General features: G+C 42.2%; 1 protein-coding gene across 2 annotated transcripts in view; it reads left to right on the forward strand.

Moving 5' to 3' along the window:
* The window catches only part of LOC125340087 (interferon-inducible GTPase 1-like), a 38,620-nt gene extending 26,261 nt beyond the window's left edge, over positions 1-12,359 (forward strand). The window contains exons 1-3 of one of the 2 annotated variants that reach the window (XM_048331506.1): positions 2,234-2,301; positions 3,080-3,164; positions 10,946-12,359. In XM_048331506.1, the coding sequence (XP_048187463.1) occupies positions 10,967-12,265 (1,299 nt within the window). In that variant the 5' untranslated portion in view covers positions 2,234-2,301; positions 3,080-3,164; positions 10,946-10,966 and the 3' untranslated portion in view covers positions 12,266-12,359. Of the gene's footprint in view, positions 1-2,233; positions 2,302-3,079; positions 3,165-10,945 lie in introns of those variants that run through there. The other variant, XM_048331508.1, reaches the window with a different exon arrangement.
* The last annotated feature ends 3,259 nt before the right edge of the window (positions 12,360-15,618 follow it).

The raw sequence follows: 15,618 nt of genomic DNA on the forward strand, positions 1-15,618 counted from the left end.
TTTCATTTTGAACACTGTTACCTCTTCCCTCCTTTGTCACTACTGATCCCCCGCCTTGATTAACAACATAATGTCCTTGCATTGGTTCATCATTTGTTCTACTGTTTCTGTGATCACCTTTCCCTTATATAAGTTTATAAACACGGGTACAGAAAAGTAAAACTGAAGAAAAAATAGAAATAACTGAAACAAGACATAATAAGACCCTCTTATTTCCAATTCTTGAAGTTCATTTTGATAAACTTCATTATATATGGTCGTATACACTTAGAAACTGGGCTATTGTGATCCCCTGCAAAAAAATACCATAGATATAAGTCTAGTTATTTCAAATGAGGGAAACCATTTGTTTTCTGTTTTTGTTTTTTTTTGTTTTGTTTTGTTTTTTGGTGGGGTTTTTTTGGCCAGTCCTGGGCCTTGGACTCAGGGCCTGAGCACTGTCCCTGGCTTCCTTTTGCTCAAGGCTAGCACTCTGCCACTTGAGTCACAGCGCCACTTCTGGCCATTTTCTATATGTGTGGTGCTGTGGAATCAAACCCATGGCTTCATGTATACGAGGCAAGCATTCTTGCCACTAGGCCATATTCCCAGCCCTGAGGAAAACTATTGAATCTATATTTCTTTGTACCTGGCTTGCTTTGCTAAGTATAACTTTTTCCAGGTCTTTCCATTTCCTTACAAATGGGGCAATGCCATTCATTCCAGTAGAAGCCTGGAACTCCAAGGTGTGTGTGTGTGTGTGTGTGTGTGTGTGTGTGTGTGTGTGTGTGTGTGTGTGTGTGTCACATCTTCTTGATCAATTCATCCACTGAGGAGGATCTGGGTTGGTTCCATTCCTTAGCTATGGTGAATAATGCTGCAATGAACATAGCTGTGCTGGTAGCTTTACTATGGCCTTGCCTTAAAGTCATTTGGGTAAATGGTCAGGAGTGGGGTTGCTGGATCATAGGGAAGCTCTATACTTAGTCTTTTGAGGCACCTCCATACTGCTTTCCACTCACACCACCAGTGAAGTACCATTTCATTGGCCACATCCCCACAGGCATCAGCTGTTAGTAGATTTCGTGATAATGCCATTCCAACTTGGGTGAGGTGGAATCTCAATGCTGTTTTGATTTGCATTTCTTTTATAGCCAGAGTTGCTGAACACTCCTTTATGTATCTATTGGCTGTATTTGGGCTAGATGACCTCTCTAACTTATTGCATGACCCTACACAGTATTTTCCAGCCAAATACCTTTGGAATGGACTTAGGATAATGGACTTTGATATCATCAATGACTTGTTTATTCTTCTTCATGAAATTTGAAGGTAAATCATTTGCAGTGTACTATTTAATTCTCTCTAGAATTCTATCCTCAAAGGGTCACTTAACACATGAACATCTTCTATAAATAATTGACTGAATAACAAAACTTAAAAGGTGGATTTAGAGTCTCAAACCTTCTGACTCCTTTCTATGTGATTTGGGGTACAGGGCCTATTAGAGGGTATTGGTTGCTTTGACTGAAAAGTACCTAAGCTTTACCCCATGGCTGCAACTACTGAGAACTGAAGGTGGTGAGAGGGATGAAGGCCACAGTTCAAGACCCGTCTAACTCCATGGCTTCCTCTATCCTGGCTTCCCCAGTCCTTCTGTTTCCTCACTGTCCCAGCACAACTTCCACACTCATGATTCAGCTCGCTTCTGTCTTCAAAAAACCCATGGGAAATGAAAGTAATTGGTTGAGGAGGCAAAGTTACAGTCATGGAAGGGGAAAGTGTCGAGAAGTAGACTGAAATGTGCATTTTCATGGGACCCAAGAATCCTGTTATGCGAAGCTTAGCCCAGGATGTGTCAGGGAGGGAGGGGGTCAGAGAACCACAAGTGGCCTTTGGGGGATTGTGGGAGGGGTTGCAAACTGGTAGCAAGTTGCTTCTTGGTGTCCTGCTTCCTTACTAAGCCCTAAGTTCCTAGCCCTTGTGTATTTTTCAGAAGTTCTTTACTAGCTATTCCTGGAAATCACTAAGTTACTAGCCCCTCCCCCCAAAAAATAGCTAGCCGAGTTTCACTTTTCTTTTCCTGGAAATGCAAGAGTTTCTAGAAGGAAACTGAACACTAGACACTGAAGGAAGCTAAACACTCTGCTCTGATTGCCCAAGAACAAAAGAAGGTGGGGTGTGGGAGGGGTGTAGAAAACAGTGATCCTATAAATCCTGACAAGCACACTGAATCTGCAGCTTTGAAGAGCAAGGCAGAAGGGGAGGTTGAGTGAAAAATCTGGAACAGAGTGAAGAACAATTCCTGTGCCTTAAAAACCAGTGAGTAAAAATGAGGGAGGGGGCAACACTGTTCAAAAAGCAATGTATTCATTACCTGACTTACTTAACTGTAATCCATCTCTATATCACCTTTACCATAAAATTTAAATTAAACAAAAACAGTGAGTAGACCCGCCAGACACAGACTTCTCTGATAGCTCACGATGAATATGTAGAGCTGATTTCTGACTCAAAAGATCTCTTTTGGCTAAAGAAAGGGTAGAGAACAGGTCATTTAGTATAATGGGCTGGAGAGCTGAATCTCCAACACTAAGTCATCATTGATGGAGGAGGACAACTGTTACTTGTGAATGGTCTTAGCTCATCATTTAAGTTCAAGCAAAATTGTTTTGAATATTACTTATTTGACAAAACTCATCTGATTGAGTCTATATACTACCTCCTCCTAACATGGTTGAAATCGTATGTTTACTAATAGATTATAAAATACAACTACTGAGCCCACAAGACTTTTCACATCTCAATCCTTTCTGGATGTGTTTGCTGGTACTAAGCCTTGAACTCAAGGCCTCAGACCCAGGACACTGTCCCTTAGCTTTTTCACTCAAGACTGGTAGTCTACTGCTTGAGACACAGCTCTACTTCTGACTTGTTTAGTACTTCGTTGAAGGTAGAGTCTTCACAGTCTCTCCTGCCCAGGCTGGTTCCAAACTGCAGCCTCAGATGTCAGCCTCGTAAGCAGCCAGTGTTACAGGTCTGAGCCACCAGCACCTGACTGTTACTCTCTAACCAGCATTTCGTCCCTCTTTGCACCCAGGTCAGGATTTGTCGTTCTCCGATCTCCAGTGGACAGCAGACCTGGCGTGAGGAGACCCGCTGTGTGCCACTTCTGCTGTAACCAGGTATGGGGGGGGGGGTGTCTTACTTTTGTTTTGTTAATTATAAAGTAGGAAGGATAATACTCTCCTACATTTGTGAAGAAAAGTAGACCCTTCCAGGGTATATACTGGTAGAAGACAGTCATGGAGACCTCCACCAAGGACTGGAGTCTCAAATCCTTCTTTTTTATTGCATTCATAGCTACAAGATGAGACATTTAAAACAAAGTTCAGAACACATGTTATTAAAACAAGGCGTTGAGATTGAAAAGATGAGAGGAAAACTGAGAACATGCAGGCTGCTGAAGAGCAGCATGTTTCCTTCAGAGATATTCTGAACCTGTCCCCTTCCTTGGAATAGCCGGCTTCCATGCTCATGTCCATGGCACAAGCAGGCTCCACCTCTCTTTGGCTACATTCTCTTTATCCATATCTCCTGGCCAACAGTCAAAGGTGATTTCACCTTGGGACTTGGGCTGTAAGTGCTGCTCCCATTGACATTGCCCAGGTCCCTGCATTGGTTTCTGCATTCCATCCTGTTATTCGGTTATTCCCTGGGCTATGCTTTGCTTTTTTGTTGTAATTAGTTTACACTTATCGCATTTCAGTGTGATGTTTTCATACAAGCATGTAACACACTTTCATCGTCCTCACTGCACCCCCACAACCGCACTTGTTGGACCACGCTCTTATCTCAGAACTTTGTGCTAACATAATTTTTCCTTTCCTTGATTGCTCCCATTGGAACTATATAGTTATTAACTCAGCCTCGGTCTTCTAGGCGCCATTTAAACACTGTCACATGTCACTTGGATTCCAAGTCTCCCATGTTCACTGTGTGTGTGAAGATCTTCCAGGGTGAACTAAGCCTGCTTGTGGTGGCTGAGGAGAGGAGTGACACAGTCTAACTTAGAATGGAAAGATTAACATTTGTTATGTCTGATAATACTTGTCGCTGGCAAGAAAAAGGGCAGAAAACATAACCGAGCTGGAAATGATGGTGTTGAAGCAGGAAGAGAGTCTGATGCCCCGTGAGTGACCCAATGAGAACAGATTCAGAGCAAGCCGGAAAGGCTGCTTACAGATTTGATGTCAGTGCAGACAGAAAGAGAAGGATCTTTAGTTGGCGGTGGCCTTTGGGCCGACAAGACCCAGAAGATAAGGAAGCCAAGGAACGGATAAATTGGGGGAGAGGAAACTAGACCGCAAATCTGAATGAGTTAAAAATTCTTTCCAGGATGAAGAGAATCAATACACACATGCACACATATATGCACACACATGCATATGTATGTGTATAATATGTGTGTTTGTGTGTGACACATATCTATACACATGTCTATATACACATATGCTTTGTGTCTATTTATATGTGTGCACATGTTTATGTCCATATATCTGTATGTACATGTGTGTCATATGTATTTAAATATTTATGTGCATGTATAGGTATGTGCATATTTTTCTATAAATGTGTACCTATATGTCTATCAGTATATTCATACATGTCTGTGCACACATATGCAGGCAAATGCATTTGTGTGCCAGCATGGGTGCTTATCTGTGTGTGTGCATATATATGTGTGTGTTTGAGATAACATATACCTATATATGTATATATATATATGAGGGTAGGTAATGCAATGCTCTTAACACTGAAAATGATATATAGCTGCAGAATTATCACACTGAGACCCCCTGTACTATCAGTATATTATTAGCTATCAAAATTATTTCAGTAAAATGAAGATATCTTCTTAGGAACATTTCATTCTGTCCACTTCTAGAATGTCACACTTGTGACTAATTGACTACATATTTTTAATTGATTTCACGTTTATGTACTCCTGTATTTTTACATGCCCACATCAAATTATTTATGAATGATACTATTACTTAAATAATTTCATCATTTTTCTTCATTTTCATTGCTTCCCTTATTTATCTTGTCTTTAATATGACTAAGCATGAAGGATAGCTCTTTCTCTCCTTTTAAATCTGTAATGATATAGCATGCCTACTCTTGGATCTTTGATTCTTTGTAGAAATTTTTTTAACCATTTAGCTCTGACTTGTTATTTTGCAATAAGAAAACTTGCTAGTTTGTTCAATTTTTAACAAACTTCCTGGCTTTTTGTCATTTTCTGTTTGGTCTCACACATTTCAGCATTTCATATTTTATAGAAATGTCTGAGTCAAAGTTATTAACATAAATGTGTCATACATAGCCCTTACATTTTCTATTACACTGAAATTTTACATGCCATTATTTTTCTATTCAAACTCTAATAATTTCTTGTCTATCTTTTGGCTTTGTTTTGTTAGGGTATCTTCATATTTTATTACTATTTCCTTAAGTCTCTAATTTTGCCAATTTTCCACATCATTTTAAGAATATCCCTTAAAGCCGGGCGCCTATGGCTCACATCTGTAATCCTAGCTACTCAGAAGACTGAGTTCTGAGGATCATGGTTCAAAGCCAGCCCAGGCAGGAAAGTCCGTGAGACTTATCTCCAATTAACCACCAGAAAACCAGAGTGGTGCAATGCTGGCCCTGAGCTGAATACCTCAGGGACAGTGCCCAGGCCCAGAGTTCAAGCCCAACAACTGACAAATATATAACCCCTTAAAGATCAGTGGAGGGTCTGGGAATAGGGCTTACTGGTAGAGTGCTTGCCTCCTATACATGAAGCCCTGGGTTCCATTCCTCAACACCACATATAGAGAAAAGGCCAGAAGTAGTGCTATGGCTCAGGTGGTAGAGTGCTAGCCTTGAGCAAAAAAAAAGCCAGGGACAATGCTCAGGCCCTGAGTTCAAGCCCCAGGACTGGCAAAAAAAAATAATAATAAATCAATGGAACAGACTACAAGACCCAGAAATAAAACCATTTACGTACAGTTATGTGATATTTGATAAAGTAGTCAAAGATACAGGGTGGGGGAAAAAACAACAGACTCTTCAATAATTGGGGTTGGGAAAACTGGGCATCCATTTGCAGAAAACTGAAAGTGGGTCCCTGTTTGTTACCACGCAGCAATAGCAACTCACTTGAAACTGAAATTACTGCAAAATGGTGCAGGAGAAACACGAGAACTTAGATGCACAGGCAGAATGTTTTGAAGAGTCCCAGGGGCACAGCAAATAGAGGGAAGACTTGACAAATGGAATTACATCAAAATAAAAACTTTTTGTAAAACAAAGGGCATAGTTACTAAACTAGGAAGACAGAAACAGATTGGGAGAAGATCTTTACTAGCAATACATCTGTAAAGGACTAATATCCAATATACAAGCAGCTCAAGAAACTAACCCCCACCAAAACTAACAAACCAATCACTGAACAGGCAAGGGAGTTCAGAGGAAGAGGTAAGGAGGACAAAGCAACACATCCCTAGCCATAACAGAAATGCAAATCAAAATATTTCTGAGATTCCATCTCACCCCAGTTAGATTGGCCAACATTGTGAATTCAAGCAACAACAAATTTGGTGGAGATGTGGGGGGAATTGAACCCTACTGCACGGTTGGTGGGAATGGAAACTTCTACAACCAATCTGGACAGCAGTCTGGAGGTTCCTCAAAAAACTAAACATCGATCTGCCCTACCACCCAGCCACGTCACTCCTGAGCATCCACCAGTTCAGCACAAGCCAGGATATTGTGAACACACTTGCACATCCATGTTCACTGCTGCAGTACTCACAATTGCCAAGTCATACAAACAGCCCAGATGCCCTACAGTAGGTGAGTGGATCCAAACAATGAGGTAGCTTATCCACAATGGGATTTCACACAGGCCCATGCCCACGGGCTTGCTGAGGCCTCCCAGAGACAGAACTCCAATGGAAGCTGGAAGGTGCCCACCCTCTCCTGGTAGAGGAGTCTGTGCATCTACCCACCTAGGGCACAGAGAGGGCTGCAAATGTTATGATGAATTTAGGAAGAGAGGATGGAAAATAAAACACTAACATTCTTCATGGTGCTCAGTCCGCCCTGCCACCCACTGCAAAGTGATTTTTAGGCAAGACAACTAGAGAAAAGGAGAGAAATCTGTCAGTGGGGAATGTGGAATGAAGAATAAAGGAGGTTGTTGCATGTTACATACATGTATGAAGTTAACACAAGGAAATATGGGTAATAAATAAAACACTCTCAACAGGGTAATAGTGGCTCACACATTTAATCCTAGATACTCAGGAGCAGAGATCTGAGGATTGCAGTTTAAAGCCAGCCCAGGCAAGAAAATCCATGAGACTCTTAACACCTATAAATTGCCAATAAAAAATCCAGAAGTAGAGGTGTGGCTCTAGTGGTAGAGTACTAGCTGTGAGCAAAAGAAACTCGGGATGAGGGCTGGGGATATAGCCTAGTGGCAAGAGTGCCTGCCTCGGATACACGAGGCCCTAGGTTCGATTCCCCAGCACCACATATACAGATAACGGCCAGAAGCGGCGCTGTGGCTCAAGTGGCAGAGTGCTAGCCTTGAGCGGGAAGAAGCCAGGGACAGTGCTCAGGCCCTGAGTCCAAGGCCCAGGACTGGCAAAAAAAAAAAACTCGGGATGACTAAAAAAAAAAACAGAAGAAGAAACTCGGGGGCAAAAGAAGCTCACGTACAGTGCCCAGGCCTTGAGTCCACACCACAGGACTGGCACAAAAGAAAAACAAACAAAACCAGTCTTCCTGATCTCACAGGATACAGTGGGATGGTTGTCTGGGCTGAGGGGAAAATCGTGTAATGCCAGCCAAAGATACAAATTTTCTGTTGTAAGAATAAAAGATTCTAGAGATCTGACATAAAGTATATGATAATTAAAAACAGTGTCATTCACCCAAAATGTACTAAATGAACAAATCCTGAATTGTCTCATCTCTCACTCACACACACTCACACACAGACACACTCACACACAGACACACTCACATACACACATGCACACTCACACACACAGTATCAGTGCAGAGGTGATAGCTATGTCAACTGAATTGTGATTCTCATTTCACAAGCTTTGCATATCAAAACATCAAGCTATATACATTAATATGTAGGTTTTACATATCTAATGATATCTCAATTTAAAGGTCATCTTTAAAAATGACCTTTGCCAGGCACAGGTGGCTAATGGCTGTAATCCTAACTACTCAGAAGGTTGAGATCTGAGGACCACAGTTCAAAGCCAGCCCCAAAGGAAATGTCATAAGACGCTTACCTCCCACAAACTACTCAGCAAAAGCCGGGAATGGTGCTGTGGCTCAAGTGGTACAGAGCTAGCCTCAGCAAAAGAAGCTCAGGGACACCAAAAAGAAGAAGGAGGAGAAGGAGGAGGAAGAGGACAAGGACGAGGCAGAGGAGAGCAGGAGGAGGAGGGGAGTTGGAGGGGGGAGGAGGAGGGAAGGAGGGGGGAAGAGAAGGAGGGGGGAGGAGAAGGAGGGGAGACGAGGAGGAGGAGGGAGAGACCTTCATATCAGGAAGTTACAGTAACTGATTGCATGGTTTTTTTCAGAAGCTCATCCCTAACACACACTGCTCTTCAAAAGAAATCTGTACCATTAGATTAAGTTTCTAAAATAAAAAATGTGAAAGGAAACAGGATGTCAATGAAGTCTTAAGCATGGTGAACTAGTACATGGAGTAAAAGTATGTAAACCTGGGCTTGAAGGATGAAGACAACTTGCTGCAAATTGGTAATATTCCTCAAAGAAAATGGTTTTGTTACGGGGTTTGAGGGAGAAGATTCCTTGTCCCTCCAGGAGTCCACCACTTAGAGACAGCCTCAAACAAAAGATGGATTTATTGGGGAAGCAAAAAGCAAACTGACCTGCCAGGGACACAGCACAGACTCAGGACCTGAAACTGCAACACCTAACAGTCCTCAAGCTGGGGTTTATACAGGTGAAAGCGTAGCACAGATGTAGGGGGTTGATGCAGGGCGTAGAGCAAGCAACAAACAAGCCATTTACAGAAGCAGAATTTTGCGGTGAAGTTGACCTAATATTTACCTTCATTTTAACATTTGCTATCATGTTTCCCTAGTCAAGAGGGAGTCCTACAACAATTTATGGAAGGCTGGGAATGTAGCTTAGTGGCTGAGTGCTTGTCTAGCATGCATGAAGCAGATAAACAGAAAAAGACAGTAGGGGAGCTGTGGCTCAAGTAGTAGAGTGCTAGCCTTGAGCACAGAGAGGCTCAGGGTACTGTCCAGATCCTGAGTTCCAGCCCCAAGACTGGCAAAGAGAGAGAGAGAGAGAGAGAGAGAGGTGTTTATGTGCACAGATTCCAACAATATGAAATGCATATAAATGTAACTTGTGGCTCATGCCTGCAATCCTAGCTATTTATGAGGCTGAGATCACAGCATCATAGTTCAAAGCCACACCAGGCAGAAAAGTCCATAAGACTCTGATCTGGAATTTACCACCAAAAAGGCAGAAGTGAGCTGTGGCTCATGTGGTATTGTTTTTATTCTTGAGCAAAAAAGACAGGGACAGTGCCCAATGATCTAAGTTCAAGATCTAAGACTGGCACTAAGAAAAAAAAGAGAAAGAAAAAAGAGAGAAAGAAGGAGGGAGGGAGGGAAGGAGGAGGGAAAAATGGGAGGGAGGGAGGTACAGAGGGAGGAACAGAGGGAGGGAAGGAGGGAGGGAAAAAGAAGAGAGAGAAAGCATGAGAGAGAGAGAGAAAGAAACAGAGAAGTCGGGAGTGAAAGGAAGGAAAGAACAAAAGGAAGAAAGAACTATATTAATCCAACAAAATTACTGGCTTTTATTGACATCTTTATTCAAAACCTAGGGGGTTGGGAAAATGGCCTAGTGGCAAGAGTGCTTGCCTCCTATACATGAAGCCCTCCATTTGATTCCCCAGCACCACGTATATAGAAAACGGCCAGAAGTGGCGCTGTGGGTCAAGTGGCAGAGTGCTATCCTTGAGCAAAAAGGAGCTAGGGGCAGTGCTCAGGCCATGAGTCCAAGGCCCAGGACTGACAAAAAAAAAAAGACCAAGCCCAGGACTGACAAAAACAATACAAAAAAAAAATCATAGGGTTAAAAATATAAATTTAACCTTTTTAAAAAAGACCTATGTGGCTATTTGGGAAAATTGTTGTTGGGTACTCAAAACAATAAAGACTTGTTATTTAAATTTAAGCTTGTGTTAATTTAAGTAATAATAGGGTTACAGTCATGGTCATTAATATCCCTGTCATGTGAAAGCACACACTGCAGGTGACATGCCTCAAGTGGTAGTTATCATGGATTTGCTATCCCACTCTGGTGGGGTCAGATGAAGTGGGATTAGTCATGCTTGGTTTTGGTTTTTTCTCTTTATTTTTTGTGCTGGTACTGGGTTTGAACTTGGGGCCTCGGTGCTGTCTCTTATCCCTTTTGCTCAAGGCTAAAAGTCTACCACTCAATCACACTCCACGTCTGACTCTTTGCTGGTTAATTGGAGCTAAGAGTCTTATGGACTTTCCTGCCCCAACAGGCTTTGATACTCAGATGCCAGCGTCCTGAGCAGCCTTTCAAGGCATGTGCCCCCAGCACCTGGACAGACATGTTCCGATAGCCGTTGAAGCTAGCTAAAGAATTTGTGCGGTTTTTTATAATATTTTTCTTAACTTTGTTTGACTTCAAATTTTCCCAGAATGAAGAATTTAGATAAAATTTCAAAAACAGAAAAATGTAAGAACACATCTGTGTGGGGACATTAGAGAGAAATGGAACTGAAACAACAGCACCGAGGGTGATAACAAAGCACAAGGACTCTATTTTGTATAACAGTTTCCATTTTCCTGTCCTCTCTTTTTTGTAGTCCCTTTATCTACTCACAGTCATGGGTCAGATGTTCTCTAAAACACCTAATGAACAGGACCAAGGCTTGGCGTCCAGCTTTGTTTCCTATTTTAAGAATTTCAAGATGGAAACCAAAATCCTCTCTCCAGAGGCCATCCGTTCCATCAAGGACCATCTGCTCAATGGAGACATGCAGAGGGCAAACGCTGTGATCACTGCTGTGCTAAAGGACATTGACAACTCGCCACTTAACATCGCTGTGACCGGGGGGTCAGGAGCAGGAAAGTCCAGTTTCATCAATGCCTTGAGAGGGATTGGTCATGAAGAGGAGGGGGCGGCTCCAACTGGGGCCCAGGAAACAACTATGGAAAGAAAGAAATACGAATACGCAAATGCCCCCAATGTAACTCTGTGGGATCTACCTGGCATAGGAACCCCGAACTTTCAGCCAAAAGATTATCTGGAAAAAGTAAAATTTAAAGAGTATGACTTCTTCCTTATTGTTTCTGCTACACGCTTTGGGATCAATGATATAGAACTTGCCAAAGCAATCAAATTTATGAAGAAGGACTTCTATTTTGTGAGAAGCAAAGTGGACTCTGATTTAATGAATGAACAGAGATCCAAACCAAAAAGCTTTGAACGAGAAAAAGTCCTGCAGGGAATCCGAAACTACTGTGTGGAAACTTTTGAGCAGAATGGAGTCGAGGTTCCCGAAATCTTTTTAATCTCCAGTCATGATTTAGCTGATTATGATTTTCCAATTCTGACAGACACCCTGTTAAGGAACCTTCCTGCTCAAAAGCGCCAGGTTTTTCTGAATTCCTTGCCTAATATCACTGAGACAACCATTGAAATGAAGAGGGAGACCGAGAGGCAGCATATCTGGCTAGAAGCCTTCAAGGCTGGGGCACTGGCCACCTTTCCAGTAGTGGGCATTGTAAGGGATGATGAGAGAAATCTGGAGGATAGATTAAACCGCTATCGAACATGTTTTGGAGTGGATGATAAATCTCTACAAAGTTTTGCTGATAATTTGAAAGTACCTGTGGAGACACTCATGACAATCATTCAATCTCCACATTTGTTGAAAACTACAAAGGAAGAACAATTAGGGGAAAAACTTTTGAAATACTTGGAAATATTCTGCTCAATTAATGGTGGTCTCCTCGCTTCAGGGCTTTACTTTAGAAAATATCATTGCTTGCTACTTCATTTTCTTGACATAGTATCTAATGATGCTAAAGTTCTCCTTAAAGAAACATATTCTAAAGACCATCAAAATCCCACTGCATCCACAACTGCTGGACCCCTAGTGACCACAGCCAGAGTCAGTTAGATAAGCTCTCTCTTCTTGTCTTTTCTTTGGTGGTTGTGCTCATGGTGGGTCTTGAACTCAGTGTCTGGGCAGCTGTCCCTGAGCTCTTTTTTGCTCCAGGCTAGTGATCTACAACTTGGAGCCATAGCTCCACTTCAGTTTGTGGGTGGTTAACTGGAGATCAGAGTCTCATGGACTTTCCTGCCAGACAAACCTTACCATGTGGATGTCAGCTTCCTAAGTACCTTAGGGTTTCAGGCATGAGCCACCAGCATCTAGCTTATAAGCATTACTTTGGATTGTTACGTTGGTAAATGATTGCTTTAATTTGTAGCTGATATCAATATATGCTTATTAAATTCTTGACTGAAACAAAGCAGTTTCTGATGGCATGTGATTGTCTTTACAAACCATGATAGTTTTATATCAAATACTGTTAGATCTGTGTTTATTTATTGAATTCTATCCTATACAATCTTGCATCACTTTATTTTCCCCAGATGTGTAGAATAACTGGAAAAGAAACTCAAAGAGGAAAACGAGCCAGCAGTGGAGGTGGCTATCCTACTCTGGGCTGCTATAATACCACAGCCCAGATGGGGCAAACAACAGAAACTTAATTCTGGTGACTGAAGTGTGAGGTCCAAATGACATGGTCCAGCCCCTGGGGACAGTGTTCTTCCCGTTCTCATCCTGACAGGACCGTCCTTGGAGCAAGCACACAGATTCCCTTATCTGGGTTCCCTCCTGTAAGAACATATCCGCTGGCTTTATTGTGACTGTGAGCTAGTAGCTAACAGAAACCAGTTAAGAGAAGAAGGCTTCTTTTGCTCATGGTTTTGCTCAGAGGTTCAGTCCATTGTGTGTGTGTGGGGGGGGGGGGTACGGAGGGAGGGGGAGAACTTCTCACATCCAGGCTCACTGGGGCTGTGAGGACATGCCCCAGGGACCCACTTCCTCCAACCAGGGTGCCTCCTCCACGTCCCACCACCTCTCCATCGTCTACTCGGACTTTAAACCCATCAGTGGATAAAACCACTCACCCAGTCAGCGCCCTCATGAGCCAAGCACCTCTGAAAACACTCTCACAACACACACAGGTTTCCCACTCCCGTGAGGTGGTGAGCCCAGATCAGCTCTCACAAGTTTACCCCTTGACAATCTGACCCTAAAACTTATCTACTTCAGTCATCTACTTCCACCACTGGTGACCAAAAGCACACACCACCCCCACAGTGCAAAGGACATTCAACCAACCTCCATGAGCCCCCAAAGTTTTCAATGTTATTCATAGGCCAAACAAGATCTCCTCTGAGGCCAAGGCAGCTTTCAGCTGTGAGCCTCTTGAGGGAAAATGGATGTGACCCATTTCCAGACCCTGAGTTGAAGTCCCAGGACATAAACAAAGCCTTACCGCTTTGGGAGCCGGCTATGATGAGGGAATTGCAGAAAACAATCCCTTCTAGTTAACTGTGGACTCTGCCAGACTGCAGATGCTGTCACCAAAGCTTTGGGCCTTTTCTGAAGAACGCTGTTGTGGGAACACTAAACTGTCTATGAGATGGTGGAAGTGAGCTATAGCTCTTTCATTATTATTATTATTATTAATGTAGTTGTAGAAAGGGGTTACAACTCCTTAAGGCAGGTTTTGAGTACACTGCTCTGAGGGCAATGGCACCCTGTCCTTCGGTCTCCCTGTCTTCCCCTCCCATCTCGACCCTCAAGGTAGATAGTTGGGTTTTACATAACCAGCACGGAATAGAAAGACCACATTTTCTCACCTTTCCTCCCTCCAGAGCTGCTGCTATGTCTAACCATCGACACTGTCAGAGGCTGAGGGTCCACACGAACAAGCAGATACCTTTCCTTCTGCAGATTAATCAGAGTTCTTATCAGTGACAGCACTTACTGTATCTGGAAAGTCAAAGGAAGTAAGACAGAAGGATTTTTTTTATGACCACTTTATGACCAGTAGGTTAGATGGCTGAACATCTAACACACCCAGGAGGGGCTCAGGCCTCTAATCCTAGCTCTGCAGAAGGCTGAGATCTGAGGATCATGGTCTGAAGCCAACCCAAGCATGAAAGTCCATTAGACTCTTATCTCCAATTAACTACAAAAAGCCAGAAGTAGAGGCATGGCTCAAGTGGCAGAGCATCAGCCTTGTCAAGCCCCAGTACTGGCAAAAAAAAAAAATTATCTACTGCCAAAAATGTTTCTTCATTTCCTTGGACTAGAAAATACAAACACAGTCACTCCTTTGGGGTGTGAGTGTCTACTATGGAAGTACAATAGCAGACATTACTCCTATAACATAAAATGGAGCAAAATGTCAAATAATTTATCAATGACAAATGGATCATGCTTCAAAATTCTCTACAGACAACTAGAATGATCAAAAGAAAACCAGTACCATAATGTCCTTGCTCCAATAAAGTTCTCCTAAGCTCATCTATGCTCCTTCCCACTCTCATTTGAAGGCTTATATATCACAAGTATTATTTGTATTTGCAACTCCCCCCAATTTTTTTTATCTTTTTCCAGTGTTGAAGAAATAACTATGAAAATTACAGCAGTTCTTTTCATTGTCTATCCAGACTGGTAACTCTTAGCCCATCTTACAAAATTTCCAAGGTACTCACTAAACATGTACAATTCTGTATTTACGCATTGCATTTCAATTAGTGCTTGGCTGCCATATTTTTCATTGTTATTACCATATTTCCTAGACCACTCCTCTATGTCTAAATGTTGCAATTGTTTCTCTTTTTCCTTAGCATAATTCTCAAGTTGGTTATTTCTGGAGTTGAAGTTGAGGATTGGGGAGTTTAAAAGAATGGTATTGAGCTTTTTAGGCACAACAAGAAATGTTCAAGAAAAATATATGAAGTATGGACTCATAAATTGGCATATAGATATGTAGAAATGTATAGAATACAGAAATACAGAAACTATGCTCATGTGTCAAGCATACATGTTTTCTTCTTTTTTTTCTTTTTGTTTTCTGGTGTTGTTTGTTGTTGTTGTTTTTTGGCCAGTTTTTGGGCTTCAACTCAGGGGTAGAGCGCCGTCCCTGGCTTCCTTTTGCTCAAGGCTAGCACTCTGCCACTTGAGCCACAGAGCCACTTCTGGCCTTTTCTATATGTGTGGTGCTGTGGAATTGAACCCAGGGCTTCATGTATAAGAGGCGAGCACTCTACCACTAGGCCATATTCCCAGCCCACATGTTTTCTTTGCTAATATAAATTATTCCATTAGTCACATAATGTAAGCACTAATTTCAATAGGGGCATTTTTTATCTTTATAGCTTTTTAAAATTTCATTGTAAAAGTGATGTACAGGGGGATTACAGGTACATAAAGTAATGAGCATA

This window comes from Perognathus longimembris, chromosome 22 (genome assembly GCF_023159225.1).
Source record: "Perognathus longimembris pacificus isolate PPM17 chromosome 22, ASM2315922v1, whole genome shotgun sequence".
NCBI classification, from domain to species: domain Eukaryota; kingdom Metazoa; phylum Chordata; class Mammalia; order Rodentia; family Heteromyidae; genus Perognathus; species Perognathus longimembris.